This window comes from Myotis daubentonii, chromosome 8 (assembly GCF_963259705.1).
Source record: "Myotis daubentonii chromosome 8, mMyoDau2.1, whole genome shotgun sequence".
NCBI lineage: Eukaryota > Metazoa > Chordata > Mammalia > Chiroptera > Vespertilionidae > Myotis > Myotis daubentonii.
Window position 1 is genome coordinate 16,772,340 of NC_081847.1, and position 20,327 is coordinate 16,792,666.

A 20,327-nucleotide genomic window follows, 5' to 3' on the forward strand; every position below is an offset into this window, starting at 1 on the left:
CTTGGCAGGGCCAGGCCAAATGATTTCATGGGCTGGACGTTCCCCACCCCTGCATTAGACAATCACACTGGGTTCTTTCTGATATCTGGCAGTATTCATTTTCTAGGGCTGCTGCAACAAATGACCACAAACTAAGTGGCTTAAACCAACAGAAGTTTATTTTCTCACAGTTCTGGGATTCAGAAATCTGCAATCAAGATGTTTTCAGAGTTGATCTCCCTCTGAAACCCTCCAGGGAGATTCTTCCTTGCTTCTTTCAGCTTCTGGTGGCTGCAAAGGTCACTTGGATTGTGGCCACATGACTCCAATCTCTGCCTCTCTTTTCACGTGATCTTTTCTGTGTCTTCTCTTCTGTTTCTTATAAGAATATTCATTCCATTTAGGGCCTCCCCCAATAATCCGAGAGGATTTCCATAAAAATCCCTAATTTAGTTACATCTGCAAAGATGCTTATTCCAAAACTCACACTCACAGGTTTGGGATTAGAACATTGATATATCAGTTCAACCCACTACATTCTTGTTTACAAATAGTGCTGGAAGGAATAACCTTCCACATGTGCTATCATATTTGTGGAGGTATGTCTTCAGAACAGATTCTTTCAAGTAGGATTTCTGTGTCAAAAGACAAGGAATATGTAATTTTGCCCAATCCTCTCCATAGGAGTTGTACTATTTTATACTCCTACTAGAGGCCTGATGCACGAAATTCATGCAAGAGTAGGCCTTCCTTCCCCTGGCTGTTGGCACCGGCTTCCCTCTGTCACCCAGGACCCGGGACCTGGGCATCCCTCCTCCAGCCGCGGGCTTTGTCCAGAAGGATGTCTAGTCTAATTAGCATGTTATGCTTTTATTATTATAGATCAGCTATGTTTTTGTATATCTCTGTTGTCAAAACTTTTTCCCCCCGTCTAATCCAAACGGTATTTCAGGTAGTTTTTAGTTACATCACAAATTTTTAACTCTTGATTACATTATCTTTATGGATTAAAGTGGGACATTTACTCAATAGCACTTATGTGTCTGCAAATTACTGACACTCTGAACCTCCAGTGATAAATAATTATAGAGAAGTGATGCCCTCAAGGAGTCCACAGTCCAGCAGGAATGATTTTGCAGAGCAATACAAAATGAGAAGTATTTTTATGTCATATGGAATATACATGTGAGCGAAAAAGCATCAAAATAATTTGTTTCCAAGAAGTGGGATCCTGGGTCAAACTGCAGTTCCGTATTTAATTTTTTGAGGAATCTCCATACTGTTTTCCACAGTGGCTGCACCAGGCTGCATTCCCATCAGCAGTGCACTAGGGTTTTTTTTCCTATATCCTTGCCAGCACATGTTGTTTGCTGATTTACTGATGGTAGCCATTCTGACAGGCATGAGGTGATACCTCATTGTAGTTTTATTTTGCATTTCTCTGGCGATTAGTGACATTGAGCATTTTTTCATATGTCTCTTGGCCATCTGTATGTCCTCTTTTTAGAAGTGTCTATTAAAGGCCTTTGCCCATTTTTTTAAATTGGATTGTTTATGTTTTGTTGAGTTGTATGAACTCTTTATATATTTTGAAAAGTAACCACTTTCAGATGTATCACTGGCAAATATATTCTCCCTTACAGTGGGTTCCTTTTTCATTTTGAAGATGGTTTCTTTTGCTATGCAGAGGCTTTTTAGTTTGATTTAATGCCATTTGTTTACTCTTTTCTTTGTTTCTCTTGCCCTAAAAGGTGTATTTGCAAAAACATTGCTACGTGAGATGTCTGAGATTTTACTGACCATGTCTTTTCTAGGATTTTTATGGTTTTGCGATTTACATTTAAGTATTTTATTCATTTTTGGCAGCCTAGATTCATTGTTTGCCAATGTTCCCAACACCATTTATTGAAGAGACTATCTTTACTCCATCATATATTCTTGTCAAATATTAAATATACTAAGCAAAATAAGCCAGTCGGAGAAAGACAAATATCACATGATCTCACTTATATGTGGAATCTAATAAACAAAATAAACTGACAAACAAAATAGGTCCAGAGACATGAAGCATGGAACAGACTGACAGACCTCAGAGGGAAGGGTGGGCAGTTTTGACAATGTCACATGCTCACTGTACACTGCCATTTACCTGTTCATTTATCTAGTAATTTTGCCCCTCAACTACATTGTAATCTTTGGAGGTCAGGAGGTTTCATTTTTCTTTTACCCCCAAGGTTTAGACTTATGCTTAATGCATAGTAGGTGCTCAATAAATGTTTGTATGTGATGACAGGTTATTTTGTGACAGAAAAATTGAATTGCCTAAGACAAGTGCATCCTATTTTTGTCAAATCAATGTAATAAAAAGTATATTTTTAAAGGAGTCTGGCAATAACTGTTGTGATTTACTATGTGTAATCAAGCACAGGCTATGTTGCTCTAACAAAGATACCCAAAATGCCTTGTTTTCAGAGAGAAGTATTTTTTTCTCTCTCTTGTAATAGTCTTGGAGGGTTTGTGAACTTGATGGAGGCCCAAACTTATAGAGACCTTCTGGCATCATCCTAAGTATGGGGCTTCCATCTCTGGATCTGAGACTCATACATTTTACTGGGTTTATTAATTGTCCATTCCTTTGCATTGCTGAGTAATATTTCTTCAGGATGAATATACTCTAGTTCTATCAGTTCTATTTTCACAACTCCAAAAATAGAGGCAACTCTAAAAATTATGAGTTATATTTTGCATGTCTAGATAAAATATGTTGGACCATTTTGGCTTTTTATTTCCTTTTATTTAATGAACTTTTTTTGGCCAAAATTCTGTGCTCAGTAATGGACACAGAGCTGTGTAAATCCCTGGCTTTTTCTCCAATTTACAGTTTAGCTGAATGAAAAAAGACAGTTGTGTTGTCCTAATCTGATGGAAACCACGTCTTTTTAAACATCCAAGGATCCAGATGCAGTAGGATCTCTTGTAAGACCATCTTCCTTCTCAGTCTTACCCCATGTTACAGGTACCTGACCTTAAAGGCATACGGCGGAGCCTCAGGTCTCTCAGGTTCTATTTCTGGTTATACCGAATTGCTAATAGGGCTTTGCACAACACAGAGAACATGCCCTTCATACAAAGCAAGAAGATCCCGTGGAGCCCTCTAAGTGAGGGACTCGCACACTCCAAGTGAGATTGGGTCTCAGAAACCAAGGATCTCTTCATCCAGCGCCTAGGCATGCCCTTCCCTCCTGCCAAAGCCATGCATTTTAGTGAGAAATTGGAGCTCCGATTTTTGGTAAGGTCAAAGGGATTTCCATGGGTCCCTGGCTCCTTGGTGTGATTCCTGAAGCTAGAACTTAAAATGGTTTGCATTTTAAAAGCCCTGAAACTTTTCTTACTGAGATGTTTCTGTGGTTCACGATGCAGTAGCGGGAACTGCGGTGGGCACACAGAGCGAAAGGAAGGCAGCCCTGCGCCTCCCGAGGTTGAAGGCGGAAGGCTACTGCCCAACAGCCCAGCCTGGAAAGGCGATCGCAGTGCCTCGCCTCCTGCATAAAACTACACTTCCCAGGTGGCCTTGCGGCCCACGGCGGGGTAGGAAGGGAGAACGCGCTTAGAGCCGGCCCACTGACTCCCATCGTGCCAAAGTCACTCCAGTCTAATTGGAGGGCTCTATCGCGGTGCATCCCGGGACTTGTAGTACAGCGAGAACCTGGGGCTAGCTAGCTTCTTTGTGACTCGCGGCGCTCCAAGCGGCGCCCAGCGAGGAGTCCCGGCCACGCGCACGTGCGCTGCGCCCGAGGGGCGGCTGGCGCCTCCCGCGGGGCGGGGCCGTCGGTCCCTTGTTGACACCGCCTTCCTGCCCCTCCCCTCTCGGTGCCCGGGCGGCCCGCCCCTCCTTCCTGGAGTCACAGCTGAAGCGGCAACGGCGGCGGCACGGAGAGGGGCGGCCAAGTGGCCCACGCGACACGCGCCGGGCCGGACCCTGTGCTGTGACTCGCGCGGCTCCGGCGCCTCCTGCCCCCGCGGCGGGACCGGGCTTCCCGCGGCGGGATGTTCTCCCGGAGGAGCCATGGGGATGTGAAGAAGTCCACCCAGAAGGTGCTGGACCCCAAGAAGGACGTGCTGACCCGCCTGAAGCACCTGCGGGCGCTGCTGGGTGAGGCGCGCGCCGCAGCCCTGGGGTCGGGCACTGCCCGCGCGCGGCGGGGTGGTCGGAGCGGAGACGGGGAGGGCGTGGAGTCGGGGCGGCGGGCGACCGACCCCAACTCTGGTTCTTGGGCTTGTTCCCCGAAAAGCGGGCAGCCTAGCCCTCCGGTGTGAACTTCCCCCCGATTCTCACCGGGAAACCTCGAGGCGGGACACTGCCGGGACCATCCCTCCCCCAGCAGACCCTGCACCCCGGTGCACGCACGCTGAACTGTCATCTCCCCTTCCAGTGTGAACATTTTTGAGTCCGGGACCCTAAGTAGACTGAGACCTCAAGTGGTCCTTAATTGAACTGTCCTCTCTTTCGCTCCCCCTCCCCCCTTTACACTTTATTTTTACTTTTGAGTCTGAGTCCCCAAATAGACTGAGACTCCAAGTGATCCCTGGATACATTTAATTTAAATATCACGCCCCTCCCCCTTTTAAAAATTACCTTTATTTTGGATCTGGCTGCTTCCCTTTCTTTGTGTCCTCGGTGTGAAGGGGGCCCCTGGTGTTTGCTTGGCGGGAGGGGTGACTTTCCTGGGTTCAAGGAGGCTGCTTCTCCTTCATCGCCAGGATGACGGGGATGGCTTTTTGCTTTCTTCTGTGTCCATGGGACTGCTGGGTGGAGGGCCTGCAGTTGACCTGGGATGCTCATCCCTGTGGGTGTGAAGGGTCCACCAGGCTTCCTGTCACCTGCTGCATGTGGTCTGTAACTGGTGTGCTAGGCTGTTTTGTTTTCTGTTTTCTTACTTCCTTAGTCTTAACTTCTGTTTAGGATGAAAACACCTTTGCTGTCTGTAGACTTGTCTGTGTATGTGTGGACAAAGAAAAGGACACCTTATGTTTCTTCTAGATGCCATTTTTTAAAATTTATTTTATTGTTTAAAATATTACAAATAGAAGTACACATGTCTCCTTTTTTCCCCATTGACCTTCTCCCCCGCAACCCCCCCCCTCACATGCCCCGCCCCCCCCCCCCCAGTGCCTTGGGTCCATTGGTTATGCTTATATACGTACAAGCCCTTCGTTTGATCGCTTAACCCCCCACCCTCCCCTGCCATTTTTATTCTTAAAATGAGCAAAAATCACCTGATTTAAGGCATGTAGTCTTAATATGTCTGTCTTTTGAGGAAATATGGATTAAAAGAATTCATTTTATATGTGAGAATTTTACATAAAGATCTTGCCCATGAGATGAAAAGCTGCAAATTATTTCTATTTATACTCTGTGAAGTACCTCTAAAGGAATAAAAAGAACACACCTGGTTTTGCCAAATGAAGTCCTTCACAATCGTGGGTTTCTTGAGATTACACTGTCTTGTTCAGATCGGAATGAAATGTAAATTAGTTACTGTTAGAGGGATTAGTTTTCAAGACCTTTGAAAGTGAAATGTGGCCTTCTTGGTAAACTGAACTTTCTACTTCCTGTAGTAAAATACCAGGCGCACACAGGTTGCATTGTGTGGAGTTTTTAGTAGTGACTGATTAACACAGACTGCAGGGACATTTTTGATAAGGAGAGTTGAGCAGGATTTTAAAGCATTTGATACTTTTGGACTTTTTCTGTGGTAGAGAATTTGAACTTTCGTTCTGTCCAAGTCTGGAGATTTAAGTTGGCTATTTTGTAAAGGCAGAATCAATTAAACCCAGATCAGTTTGGTTCCTTAGAGATACACAGTACATTGTTACCATTGGGAGAAAGTAGTTAGCCATGTAATTGGGGTTTCACTGTGTGTGTGTGTGTGTGTGTGTGTGTGTGTCTTATTTTGAGGAACTTTCTTTTATCATTTCATTGAGCTCATTATGACTTAAATTGTGTAACATGGAGAGGTTCTTTTTTTTAGGTGTATTTTTGCTATTATTGTTGTTGATACATTTGTTTTTTGGAATGGTCCAATTGACTGGATTACTGTAATCTTTATCTATAGGGACTAGATTTTTGTAAATGTATCTGAGGAATTCTAGTCATAATGTTTAATGTAAGCTTTCACTTACAACTGGTTTAAAGACTTAAAGGAAATAATGTATTAATACACTAGTTCCTACTACATTACATACCCTACTTGTTTCCTACTTTAAGGAAAAGTCTACTTAGAAAAATAGGTCTCTTGCTCTGAAAAATGGGGATTAGCCAAGATCAAGAAAACTATCTGAAGGAGAATAGAAATTAGTATTGTATTTTTATTTGTATACTTATATGATATTCTTGATTTGCATACATTTTATCTTCAAGTGATAATAACGATGTCATTTTTTTTTTTTTACATACAGAGATGATACTGCTGACCTGATTTGTAGCACAGCTACATGACTTTGGTCTAGTTACTTAGCCTGTCTATGAACATCAGTTTCTATTCTGTAAAATGGATATATATGGTAATGTCTGCGAGTGTGATGTGTAAACTATTTCAGCTTGGAGTAGGCACTTGACAGTTTCCTCTCACATTACTTATTTCCCATTATTAATAGGTAGGAGAGCATTTGATAGGTAGTTTGTCCCAACCTTTCTTATTTTGATAATTGTGATGGACTTGTTCTCTCCATTAAAATTAGTCTGCCTTTAAGACAACTGGCTAACAAAACACAATTAGCTGTGAAAAGTAGAGTATTTCTTGGTATCATGATAATGACTCCAATTAGAACTTGCTTAGCTACTTTGATCTGGCTGCTTATTGTAAATTGGACTGATTTATTTTACAGTGGGGGAAACGGAGACATAGGCAAGCCTTATACGGGGCCAAGCCATGTACTAAATGGTCTGTATGTATTCTATTAATTAGAGGAAGAAGAAAGAGCTGTTAGGTCCCCTGACTTCCAGTTCTCCCTACACTGTCTAAATCATTATTGGGAAAGTAAATGAGCAAACAAAACAAAACAAAAATGTAAAACATATTGCTGTCTTGCTCCAGCAAAGGTCTCATGTCTAATTAAAAGTTGACTGCCTACTGCGTCCCAAAAGAGGGTATAGAAATGGCATTATTATAGCAAGAAGAATAGGGTATTAGTGAACAATAGTGCCTTGTATAATTAGATTGTGGCTTATATGGTAGACTCCATTATAGGATTTCAAGGAGGCAAAAAGGATAACTAAGGGGGGCACAAAAATAGGGGCATCTTGAAGTTTTACTCCTGCTATGCCCTGAAGAATGGTTAAACTAGCTCTGTCCAATAGGATATAATGTGAACCTCGTGTAATTTTAAATTTTCTAGTAGCCACATTTTAAAAAGTAAAAGGAGTCCTGGCTGGCATTACTCAGTGGTGAGTGCCTCAGCCTTCGCACCAGAGGATTTCAGTCAAGGTCATGTACCTGGGTTGCAGGTTTAATCCTCGCCCCTGGTTGGGGTGTGCAGGAGGCAACCAATCAATGTGTCTCTTTCACATCGAGGTTTTTTTTCCTCTCTCTCTTTCTCGACCTGTCTATCTATGTATCTCTCCCTCTTCCCCGACCCTTCCACTCTCTGTAAAAATCAATGGAAAAATATCCTCAGGTGAGGCTTAACAAAAAAAGAAAAGGTCAAAGAAAACAAGTGAAATTAACTTTAATAGTATATTTTATTTAACCCCACATGTCTAATATGTATATTCTCAACAGGTAAAATAAAATATTTTTTTTAAACTTTTTTTTTTTCGTACCAAGTCTTTGAAATCTAGTGTCTACTCTACAATGATAACACATCTTAGTTTAGACTGGCCGCATTTCAAGTGCTCAGTGGCCATATTTAGCAAGTGGCTATGGCTAGAATTTGGGAAAGTAGAGGGGGAGGGCAGTTTCAACTAAGGGAAGATGGAATACATATGGCAATATTGTGGGAAGGTGAGGAACACCAACCTGCCTCTTCCTCCTGTTCAGGGGGAGTGATGGAGGTGATGTTGGGCATAGAAGATGGGGTGCTGGAACCCTGGCCCTGAGGGCATCCACGGTGTCAGATAAATGACTAGAGTGCTGTGTAGGCCAGGGAAAGGGTCAGGACAGTGAGTTAGATGGGCTGGGGGAGAGGACGGATTGTGGGGGAGAAGAGGAGGAGAGGAATAGGTGATCTGACGGAGAAGCTGAGTCAGATTGGGGATCAGATCAGAAAGGGTTTTGTTTGCCTGATTTAGAAGCTCAGATCTTATCCTGCAGGTGAGAGGGCCTCCTTGGAGAATTCTTAGCAGGTCAAATGGTAAGTTTTGAGAACTTCTCTGCCAACAGGGCCAGGAAAAAGGGATTTGGGCTGATGGGAGGGGTGGCACTGAACACAGGCAGTGCCTGAGCAGACAAATGATGAGGGCCTGAGATAAGAAGCTCCATGAATGGAGAGGAGGGGTGGGAGATTGAAGGACCAGGCAGCAGGAGTGTTTCTCTAAGTGAAATAATGAAAGTGAAGTTTGGGGAAGCTAGGCGAGGAATGGTTAATCAGAAGGAAAAGAGATTTGGGATCGGAGGCCACAATCAAGTGAAATCAAGTGACATCAGGATTTGGTCCAAAAATTTGGATCTAGTGAGGAGAGAATAGTCTCTCGCAAGTGCTCTATATACTTACTGATAGTGTAACCGGACAATCAGTGGGTCCGTGCTGCCTGTCACTATTTGAGTCATTTAAATAGAGACCGGGTTGAATAATATATGAGCATTTATTCCAGTACTGTCTGCAGTATGGGAGAGCAGCAGGTCATCCACAAAAATCTGCTCTGCAGCCCCCATAAGCCAGCTGCTTATATAGGGTAAGACAAAGATTATGTGGGGAAGTAGGGATTACAGGTATGGGGAAGTAGGCTTGCAGGCTGGAGTGGGACTCCATTGTTTGGTCAATAAGGTTGTTAATCTTTCCATGAAAATAGGCAGCTCTTGAATGAGAATGGACTGCATTCAAAGGTTGACTCCCAAGTCCTGGGGGTACACAACTCCCAGCCAGGTCAGAATGTCCTTTCTTTAACCAACACAAGGCAATTGTGGTTAATGGAGCATGGTTACTATTTCCCATAACCATAGCTAGTCCTCAGTATTCTATTTTTGCCCCTAACAATAGAGCAAAACAGAACATTTTGGTATAGTTCTTTTTGTGTGTGCATCTGTTGCGTTAAGTTCACTTACAATTTTAAATGTTGCCTTTTAAATTTATCTATTATTAGCATTTCACTATGTTTTATTCCTCTCATTTTTTTTCTTTTACTAACTACAAATATTTGTTGAGACTATATACCATAATTTAGCTTAATATTGTTCCCCCAATATAATTTCTTGGATGGTGAAATTGTTTTCTTCCTCGCCCCTCACCCCCTCCCTCTCTCTTTCTCCAATATAAATAATACTGCTGTAAACATCTTCAGAAGCAGCTTTTCCTATATTTAGCATTAGTTTCTTAGAATAGATTCTATTGAAATAAAATTTCTGGATTTTAGCATGTTTATGACTTGCTTCACATTGCTTTCCTAAATGGGCCTGCCCAGGATTTATTGTTTGGTAGGGAGACAGGCATGTAAACAACTATATTTACGAAGAGGTTGTGTGTTAGTGCCTCAGTGAGGCGGGCTGGAACTGTAGAGGCGGCTGCCAGGTGCAGAGGAGGCAGGCAGAAAGGCCTCTTGTAGTGGTGCATGTCCTGAGGGAGTCCGGTCTGAGGTGGGTTTGGGATAATGAATGAAAATGGGAGTTTCCCAGATGGACAAGTTTGGGGGTGAGAGACTGCAAAGAGGAGTTTGTGCAAAGGGAATGATGTGGTCCCCATGGGCTTAAATGTCCCCTGGCTGTTATCCTGTGGTATGGGTAGATGTTGGGAATCTAGTGAAGAGTTTTTAAGCAGAGGACAGAGCCAAAACCCATATCGTCCCTTAGTGAGTGGTCCAAGAGGCCCAGTCTCCCTGAGATTTGAAACAGCAGATGCTGAGAGAACAAGGCTCCCGTTCTTCTGGATTGCAAACCGTGAGGATGTAGCCCAGGCTGCAAGTGTTCATCTTTCTCTCGATGTGGAGACCACCTGTCTCATCTCAAATTGAATTCACACTCAGAGGGAGGCAGAGCAGAGATGGAGAGTAAGAAGGGCCCAGTGGACCCTGTGTGACCGAGGGAGGAAGGGGGGTGTGTGCCATCTCCACCCCTGAGCCTTTCAGTTGCAGGAGCCAGTAACACCCTGTTTTTGCCTTAGTTGGCTTGGCTTGTATTTCTGGGTCTTGCAACAGAAAGAGTACAGATTAATATTCCAGGAAGAGGATGGGACATTCCAGGTCAAAGATGGATGGATGGATGGATGGATGCATGGTGTGTGTGTGTGTGTGTGTGTGTGTGTGTGTGGTGTGTGTGTGTGTGTGTGTATGTAGATATGATTTTTATGTTTTTTAAGACAGGGAATTTAAGTTACATTTTGGAAGAGGAACTAATAAAAGAGCAAGGGAATAAAGAGTAGTAAGAAAGGGGGTAAAAATGGAGGAAGATGTGCTCTGCAGTAGAATCTAGAGCATGGGGCAGGAGATCAGACTTGACTAAGGCCACATGGAGAGAGCAAGACTGGAGTGCTGATTGACCGGGATGTGGAGGGAGCTCTCATGTGACAGGTTCTGTTTTCTCTGTGAAGGTCGGAGGTAAAATGAACTGCTGAGCTAGTTTTATCACTGGTGCAGTGACAGGAACTGAGTATGTCTTGATCCCTCTTCTGTGTCATGTATCTCCTTAAAATAAAGAAAAATTATAATCTGTGAGGTATTTTCTTGTTCTTTTGGGGTGTGATCTAATAAGTACATTTAATTTATGTATTAAATGCTTGGCCAGAAGAGGGATATGAATATATTTATATATATATATATATATATATATATATATATATATATATATATATATATATATATATATATATATAAACTAGGGGCCCAGTGCACGAATTTGTGCACCTTGAAAGGAACTGTGGGCTGTGAGGCTGCAGTGGGCACAGGGGCGGGTCTTGGCCCATCCTCCGCGCCCCTGACCAGCCCCTCCTGCCCTGGCTCCTGGTTTCCTGTCTGCTGGCAGCCCCCTTACCCTCCCCCCCTGCCCCCCCCCCCATCCACTGCTCCCACACGATGATGGTGCTGGCCCCTGCTTGCACCTGCTGATGGCGAAGAGTGATTGGAGCCGGTGCCATCAGCAGATGGGAGCGGTGGCTGCTGCCCCATCTCCCCGCAGGAGCAGGGGGAGGTGGAGAAGCACTGAGAGACGATTGGGGCCGGCAGCCGCCCCTTGCACCTGCTGATGACACTGAGTGTTCAGAGCTGGCGCTGGGCTCCGGCAGCAGGTGCGAGTACCGGGCGGGACTGCGGCGCGCAGGAGCCACCAGAGGCTCCCCCCAATGACAGTGACCTGCGCCTTGCCTTGGTCAGGCTCCCCGCTCACCTGCTCCACCATCCTGCTGCGGCTGATGCCTGCTGATGCCCGCCATATCCCGTGCGCGCCCCCTGGTGGTCAGCGCACTTCATAGTGACTGGTTGTTTGGTTGTTCTGCCGTGTCTATTTGCAAGAATAGGCCTTCCTTCCCCCAGCTGCTGGCACCAGCTTCCCTCTGGCACCCGGGACCCAGGCTTCCCTCTGGCCGCTGGCAGGCACCTGGGACCCAGGCTTCCCTCTGGCTACTGGCAGGTACCCGGGACCCTGGCTTCCCTTGCAGCCTCAGCTTTATCTGGAAGGACGGAAGGATGTCCCGTCTAATTAGCATATTATACTTTTATTATTATAGATAATGAGAACAGTGTAAGTAGTGCCGATGATGCCGGATAGTAGTGTGCAGTGGGACAAAAGAATTTGCTGTGTCCTCCGTGGTCCTCTTTCCTTCCTGCCTCTCTCTGTGGGAGCATCTCCCCTGCTGCGTATGGCTCTAGTATTTAAGGGTAATTTTGATTTTCTCCATTTTTGCCTTAAATGCAGCTTAACCCACATAAGAAATAACTTTATTGACTGTATTGATTTCTGATATTAATGTAGCATTTTATACTTTGTAGAATGGTTTCTCTTTTGATCAAATCGCTGCCAATTCCTAGAGGATTTGCCTTCTGGATTCTTAGGAGAGCTTTGTTTCTGAGATCTAATCCTCATTTCAGGGTTTTAAGTTTTATTTTTAGAAAAGAGATGTTTCATAATCATTTTATATCTTGCTTTAAGAAACTGAAACCACATCTGGAAGACATCAAATACTATTAGTTGTAATCTTCAACATTAAATATGTACTTTGCTTTCCCTATTATAATTGTGGTTTATTTAAAAAAAAAACCACACTTTTGAAAAAGATAAGAACCCCACTGATATTGCCTTGTGTTTTATTTTAAAGTGATGGCACATATTCATTGAGCCTCAACCATGTTTTCAAGGACACAGAAGGTGTACTGGTGACATCGCTTGTGTCCAACTATGGGAGCCATGAGAATGGCTCAGCTCTCCTGCTTCGGGGAGGATGATGGCTCCAGCTGCTACCCTGGGATTTGCCACCACATTTTAGTCAAACTTGAGCTTCTCTTGGGCTACTCCCAGTCAGTGACTGAGCAAGCAGGAGTAATAATGTGGCCCATTCCTGCGAGACCCAGTTGCCTCTGAATGGCGGGCTCTGATGTGAGAACTCCCCATAGGCCTGACCAAGACCTTCTCAGGAATGTTTTGAAGTCTGAGACTTCCTCCTCCCTCCTTCCTTCCTCCTCTTTCATAGGGGTCAGAAATGCATTGTGGTCTGAAGCCTCTCACTGCTTCTCAGGTCTTCCCCTTTACTCTTCACAGACAGTTCCCCCAGTAAATCTCTTGCATGTCTAATTCTGTCTTGGTGTCCACTTCTCAGAGAACTAAAGCTAATACACCCTTCATTTCCCCAGAAGGTATTGCCCATCCTGCCATCTAGAATTCTTCCAGGAGACAACCCAAGCACATTACATCTTCCACATAAGCTTTCTTTGTCCCTCTACCCTGAAATGATCTGGCCTCAGAAATCTCATAGCATTCTGTACCTCTCATTTGGCATTGATAGCCTTTGGCTTTGTATTCTTATTTGTGTTCTGCCTTATCTACCCCACTAGATAAGTACATTGAGAACATGAATAGCTTCTTGTTCACCTAGATTCCTCCTGGTAACATATTTCCTTATTTGTAAGAATAATAATAAGTAGCATTTAATCAGCACTTTCCAAGTGTAAACACTGCTAGAAATACTTTTACATGTATTAACTCATTTTATCCTCCCAAGTGGATGGTGATATCATTATCTCCTCCCCTCATTCTAGTTCTTGAGAACATTCTGATTGGCCCTATGTGGGTCCTGTGTCTATTCCTGTACCAATCATTGGGTGAGGGGTATGTGGTACTCTGATTAGCCAGTCTGGATCACTTGCCCTGTACCTTATAGACTGAATCTCATTCTGGCTTATATAATTCTGAGAAAGTAGTTCTGGAAAGGCATTCTGGTACATTCCCACACAAAGCAGCACTGCTTATATCTCACCTATGCCCATGTATACCACAAGGTGAAGTTCATTGACTTTTGGGTTAGTAATCCTAGTTCATTGAGAAAATTTTAAATGACATTCTGTAAGTTCTACTTAAGACTATGGGAGTTATATTTGAGGATTTATGTAATTTGGGGGAAGTAAGGGTTACCCTTTTAATAAATGGATTGACCACTCTTAAGAGTCTGTCTAGGTTACTCCATATAACATTGTGTTTAAGTCATTACACAAATAATTACTGCTTGCTCTGTGCCAAATGAAGCCCAGCTTTATGAGATTTTTATTCTATTAGGAAAGATGGAAAATAAACAAAGAAAAAACAAAAGATATAATTTCAGGAAATGTTTACAGAAAAATGAAGCTTGATTAAGGGTAGGAGTGTGCTGACCTAGATAGAAGGGTCAAGGAAGGCCTCTCTGAAGAGGGGTTTACAGTCAGCATCTGTGTTAAGTGGGATCAGCTTTGTGATTATTTCTGGGAACAGTGTTCATAACAGAGAGAACATTAGGTGCAAAGGTTCTGAGTCATAATGGGTTTGGGAATCTCATGGAAGTCAATAGAGTTGAAGGAGTTGGGTTAGGGAAATAAGTGGGGATGAGAAAGGAGAGGTCAGGGTACACCAGGTGAGGCTTGTAGGTCTCAGTGAGATGGGGTGCCCTGGTCCGGGACTAAGAGCAGGGGAGTGACCTCAGTTGACCTTTAGGTCGGATCTTTGTAAAGAAAGCTTTTTTTGGCTTACTTTATAAAAAGTCAGATCCTTGGCCCAAAACTGAACAGTGACTGAAGACAGAAGAGAGAAGAGGGAAGAGAAAGGAGTGGTGCTGAAGAGAAGTGTCTGTGGAAGCCGTGGCAGGCACAGGTTTGGAGGGTGGGGCACACATTCTGGTGTCCTTCCTTATTGCAGCAGTGAGTAGTGATGGGAAGACAGGCTGCAAACACTGGTCAATGGGTCAGCAAAGCTAGAGTGACTCGGCCCCGGTGTGTAGTGATAGAGGGTCGAGCTGTGTTACTCCGAATTCTAGTCAGAGGCAAAGAACAGATATATTAGAAAGTGCCTCTGATATTGACGTAAAATGGGGCTTTGTCAGTGGCCGAAAAAGAATGAGCACAGGAAAATGCTGATGGGTCATACAATATTAATATATCCATAGAAGTGATTGCAAAAGGCAGCAACCACTGCAGACTGGCCCCATTTCAGGTACCCAGCTACATTAGGACCTTGTCTGTGCTTTTGATAGTTTCTTTTTATGCTTGGCTGGTGTGGCTTAGTGGTTGAGTGTTGACCTACAGACCAGGAGGTCATGGTTCGATTCCGGTCAGGGCACATGCCAGGTTGCGGCTTGAACCCAATGTGGGGTGTGCAGAAGGCAGCCAGTCAGTGATTCTCTCTCATCATTGATGTTTCTCTCTGTCTCTCCTTCTCCCTTCCTCTCTGAAATCATTAAAAATATATTTTTAAAAAAGATAGTTTCCTTTAAAAAATGTTTTTATTGATTTTAGAGAGAGCGGAAGGGAGAGGGATAGAGATAGGAACATCGATTGGCTGCCTCCTGCACAATCCCTACTGGGGATTGAGCCCGCAACCCTAGCATGTGCCCTGACTGGGGGATCAGAACTGGTGACCTTTTGGTGCACGGGACAATGCTCAGATAGCTGAGCCGTACCGGCTAGGCTTTATTGCATTTCTTAATGGAAAGGCCTGGTGGAGTCTTGATCTTTGGTTCAGTGTTACTTGAAGATGTGATTTTTATGAACCAGTGTTGCTATCTGAGAGTGCACAGAAGGGGATTTGTGTATGCAGTTGATAATCAATGCCACTTGTAAATGAATTGTATTGTGATTGGAAATTTCATCACATTTTTTCATTCAGAAGATATCACACATTTGTTATTCCTACTCAGTGCAGGCTGTTGAATGGCTGGACAAAGACAGTGTCTTCCTTCCTGGCTCGATGATTTTACTACACTTTTCAGTAAATGACAATTAGAAAAACATAGCTTTCCTTAATGACAACAAAGGACTTTAATAACTAGATCATTACAAGGCATTATGTACAATGAATGTGTTATTACAGAAAAAGTTTAATTTGCATTGTTGGACACAGGAAGTTTAAATTATATGCTGTTTTGAGGGCATTTTAGTCTTAGTAAAGATACTACTTTATATATTGTTTGCATCTTGAGTGTTCTTTAAAGTTGAAAAGTAAGAGAAGTTTAAAGAAAATTTGGCCTGGTGTCATGTCAGATGAGTTGTTCCTTTCTTTTTTATGGTAATTAGGCTTTGAAAAATACCTCTTTCCATAATACTCTGGAAGCTTCCCTCCCACCAAATGAAAAATACTCTGGTTATAAAATTGTACTTATTATTATAAACATTTGAATAATAAGAATAAGCAAAAAAAAAATAATTTAAGTATGAAAAAGCTCTTTAAACTCTGCAGTCCCCTGCTAACCATTGTTAAAATTTTGGTGAACACACTTTCTGTGCTGGCTCTTGTTTATGTGCATTGCCTTCTCTTTCTCATGTTCTCGCTCTCTTTCTGTCTTGTATGTGTATACACATTAACACACTCTTACATGAATAGTCATTATGCATGGTCTAACACTACATTTTTGACTTAACATGCCTTGGATATTTCTCATGTCAGTAATTGAAGACTTCCATAATACTTAAATGGTCATATCACGTTTCATTGTACTCGTGTAACAAATTATTCACCACCATTCTTCAGATTGTGAGTTTCAGCCTTAGCAGATTGTGGCCTGGGAGTGAGAAGAGTGGCTGCCCAGCAACCACAGGAGCTTGTGTAAGGGATACAGCAGATGTGAGAGTGTGTATGGCTGCGGGCAAGGCAGGGACTGTGATGATTTTCTGGAGGTAAAGACAGCCCTTTGGAGAAGGCCATTTCAGTGTTTGTTGAGGTAATTTCACAGAAAGGCCATCCTTTTAACCTGTTGAGGAGGAGGGTCATTCCACTTGTAAGCTGGCTCTGGTGTCCTAAATAAACCAATTTCTGAGTTCTCTTTTGGATTTTGTAACTAGTTCTGTGACTCCAACCAGATACCTACTTAAAAAAATTATATTTCCAAGTATGTTTTATGCTTCCCTGAACCTCCTTGATCACTTTCTGTTAATATTAGACTTAATTAGGTGAGTAATGTGGGAGCCTGACTGCCTGGATTTGAGTCCTGGCAGTGCAGTGGCCTACCTTCTCTGACCCTCTACTGACAGTATCTGCTTACAAGGGCTGTTGGAGGTTTACTTGAGTTAATGTATACAAAGCTCTTTTGTAAGCTGTTATTATAATTATTAACAATAATTATTTAACATAAGTAAGATGGCTCTCTACTCTCAACATCACTTTTCTTCTTCCTTAGTTTTTGGAAATGGAGATTTAGAAGTCACCATTTAGCTCCTCCTTTATCCATTTTATTTCTATCGCTGACTCTACCTACTGAGTGGTTTTGATGGTAATATAGGCTAGCCCTAATTCAACCAAGAAAAGTAGGAGGAAGTGTTCATTAGTATAAAAAGGCTGATGAGACTAGATTTCTAGTTTTTTGTATAAAAAGGAATGAGTATATTAAAATATATAGAAGACATTTGATTTGAACATTATATTTCAAGGATGTTTATGTTGTGTTTTATTATATTGGTGGTTGATATCTCTGTTAAAAACTAAGTTTTAGAATCCTGCATTTGAGAAATGTGTCAAAAATGTTGAGGATAAAATTACTATTTAATTACTTTTTTATTTTAGTTGGAGTATATACAGATTTATGTACAGAATTACTTTTATATATGACCTGTCAGTCCTGGATAACAAAGTGTTAACATCTTTATGATTTCTAAGAATTTTACTTTCTATATCTGGTTTACCTTATTGGTATAAGGAAATGAAAGTAATACATCTCAGGAAATAAAGTGGATGAATTTAACTTTAACAACTTTTTCAATTATAGTAGTACTTGTTTCCTATTCTGTCAGATTTTATTTCAGTATCCACAGGGATGTTTTTGGTTGCAGGTAATAGAAAACCCAAATATAAAGGTGAATGACAGAGAATTTTTTTCTCTTATAAAAAGTGGTCCCAAGGCAGGGTGGCTCCAGAGTCAGCTAATTTAGCAGTTCAGTGACCTGGACAGCCCAGACTCTCTCTGCCTCCCTACTTTGCCTTCCTTGGTGTCCGCAGCATGGCAGTTCTGTCAGGTGGTAAAATGCCTGCAGCCACTATAAGCATCGCACCCAGATATTACAATGTCCAAGGCAGGAAAAAGGGAACTATTTTTTCTTTGTGTCCTTTTAAGAACTATTTCTCTTTCCCAGACATCATCAGAATTCCTCCCATTTTTTATTGACAAGTGTTGGGTCACCCAGGCTTGAGCCTAAACACTTCACTGGCAAGGGGCATATTGCCACCATAATTGACTTAGCAGCATCAGGTTCCATCCCCTGGAGCAAGGGAACAGCCAACTTCCCTAAAGGGCATGGCTGTGTGTGTGTGTGTGTGTGTGTGTGTGTGTGTGTGTGTGTGTGGTGGTGGGGGGGGGTGGGGGGGTGGGAGGGGGGGGGGTTATGGGGGTAGGTAACCCCTGAACAGGAAGAGGAAGGGCCTGCTGTAGGAATGGTTAGGGTTAGGGAACTGGAGGAAAAGCAGTGTCTGCTGCTCCAGGTCACTCTCACTTTTAGTTTAAATGCTGTGGAGAACATGTTAACAAAAAACATTCAAACCTGTGAAGAATTTTTGTGAGTTTATTTGAGCCAAACTTTCGACAGTTGCAGGAAAGCAGAACCTCAAGGGATTGAAATAATGCTCCAGAGAATGGCAGTTTCTCGTCTATTTTTAAATATATTTTATTGATTTTTTTAACAGAGAGGAAGGGAGAGGGATAGAGAGCCAGAAACATCGATGAGAGAGAAACATCGATCAGCTGCCTACTGCACACCCCCCACTGGGGTTGTGCTCGCAACCGAGGTACATGCCCTTGACCAGAATAGAACCTGTGACCCTTCAGTCCGCAGGCCGATGCTCTATCCACTGAGCCAAACTGGTTAGTGCTCTCATCTATTTTTATACATTGCAATCAAAGGAGGGGACATAGGTGGGTTACATGAGATCCATTGGTGATAGATTAGAGAGGCAGGAGAAAGCAAAGCCGGGAAACCTTTGGGATTGGATAAGAAGTAAAATGATAGACACATGCTTAGGTGGGTGCAGGAACAATTAACATAACAATGAAGGAATTTGTGATACCTGCCCTGGCGGCCAGGTACATTAGTTGTGCCCCAAGGGGTCCAGAAAAAGGGAAGTCACAAGTTACCCAGACATTTCAAGGATATGTTATCATAGATGCAAAAAGACAAATGGGCTCAGTTAAGGTAAAGGTTGACCTTGTCAGTGAAGATACCGGCCTAATGAAGCATGGTGACAACCATGTTTGGGTAAATGTTTACTATTTTAACCCTGCTGACTTGGCTTCTGTCATTATTCGCTTGCTAAAATAATAGAAAAGTTATTCTGATTTTCTGAATTATACAAATCATCCCATTCGATTGAATACCCTATTGATTGTAATTTGAGTACCCCATTGGTTGTGGTCATACTGGTTTTAGAAACCACATTCCTCTGTACCTGGAGGCCAGGACTGCACAATTATTCTAAATTGCCTCAGTGGCTCCAGATAATGTGTTTCCATTGACTCAGTGGTCCCAAGACCGAATGGCTCCAGATAATGCGTTCCTGTCGACTCAGTGGTCCCAAGACCTGAAACTATAATTAATCTTTGTAGATAACTAATCGGCTCAATCTAGTTTCTGTAACAAACTGCTTTTCTGCAAACCAGGTTCCTCATTCCTAACCCCGAGATGTAATCAATACCGTTGTGATTTTTGCCTATATAAATCTGGTGTTGTGGCTATTTAACCACTACGAGATTTGGAGAGCATTGCCCCCTCGTAGTCCCGGCTTTGAAATAAATGTGACTCCTTAATTCGACTTCTTGAGGCCCTTGTGTGATTCGTGGGGTACATTACAACACTAGGAGGTGACTACCCAGCATGACTGCTTTTAGTTAAAGTTTAATTTCAGACCATGCTTTGTGGTTACTTTAGGTCTTTGAGTTTGCAAGATTGCCATGCAGGCCTCCCCTGGACTTGTCAGGTTAACATGTGGCCCCTTTCGTCCACACATCTATGGAAATAAATGGTCAATTATGATAAAATTTTGAATATATTTTTAGGGAAAAATAAAATAATATTAAAACAGTATAAATGGTACATACAACATGGCTGTGATATCTATAAGAAACAAAACTATCAGCATATTTTAATATGTAAAACAATAGCTAAAATTGTTTTTTTGCATCCAGCACATGGCCTGTGCTCAAATAAATACTTTGATTGAGTCAAGGTCAAAGCTGAGACTGAGATTTTGAGTAAACATGATGGAAGGGAAAAGGGAGAGGCTTCAGGGACAATGAAAGGACTGATTTAAAAAATGGACTGTAGAAACCATATTAGGAAAAAAAAGAAGTGAAGACTTGAGGGGGATCATAAATAGTGACAAGATGGTGGGGGTCACTGGATTCAAGGACCCGGTAGGGTTGAAGAGTTGTGGGAACTAGGTTTCCAGAAGGAGTGAGCAGGAATGATAAGAAATGGCAGATGACAGGAGAGTGGATTGAACCAGAGATGTTGGAGGTGGGAACTTGTAAATAATAACTGGGTCTAG

At 42.7% G+C, this 20,327-nt stretch overlaps 1 protein-coding gene across 5 annotated transcripts in view; it reads left to right on the forward strand.

The window, feature by feature from the left end:
- The first annotated feature begins 3,851 nt into the window (after positions 1–3,851).
- Positions 3,852–20,327, forward strand: part of RALGAPA2 (Ral GTPase activating protein catalytic subunit alpha 2) — a 295,521-nt gene continuing 279,045 nt past the window's right edge. For 2 of the 5 annotated variants that reach the window (XM_059705412.1, XM_059705417.1), the window contains exon 1: positions 3,852–4,132. In XM_059705412.1, coding sequence (XP_059561395.1) covers positions 4,027–4,132 — 106 coding nt within the window. In that variant the 5' untranslated portion in view covers positions 3,852–4,026. The remainder of the gene's footprint in view (positions 4,133–20,327) is intronic. The other 3 variants (XM_059705413.1, XM_059705414.1, XM_059705415.1) reach the window with 2 other exon arrangements.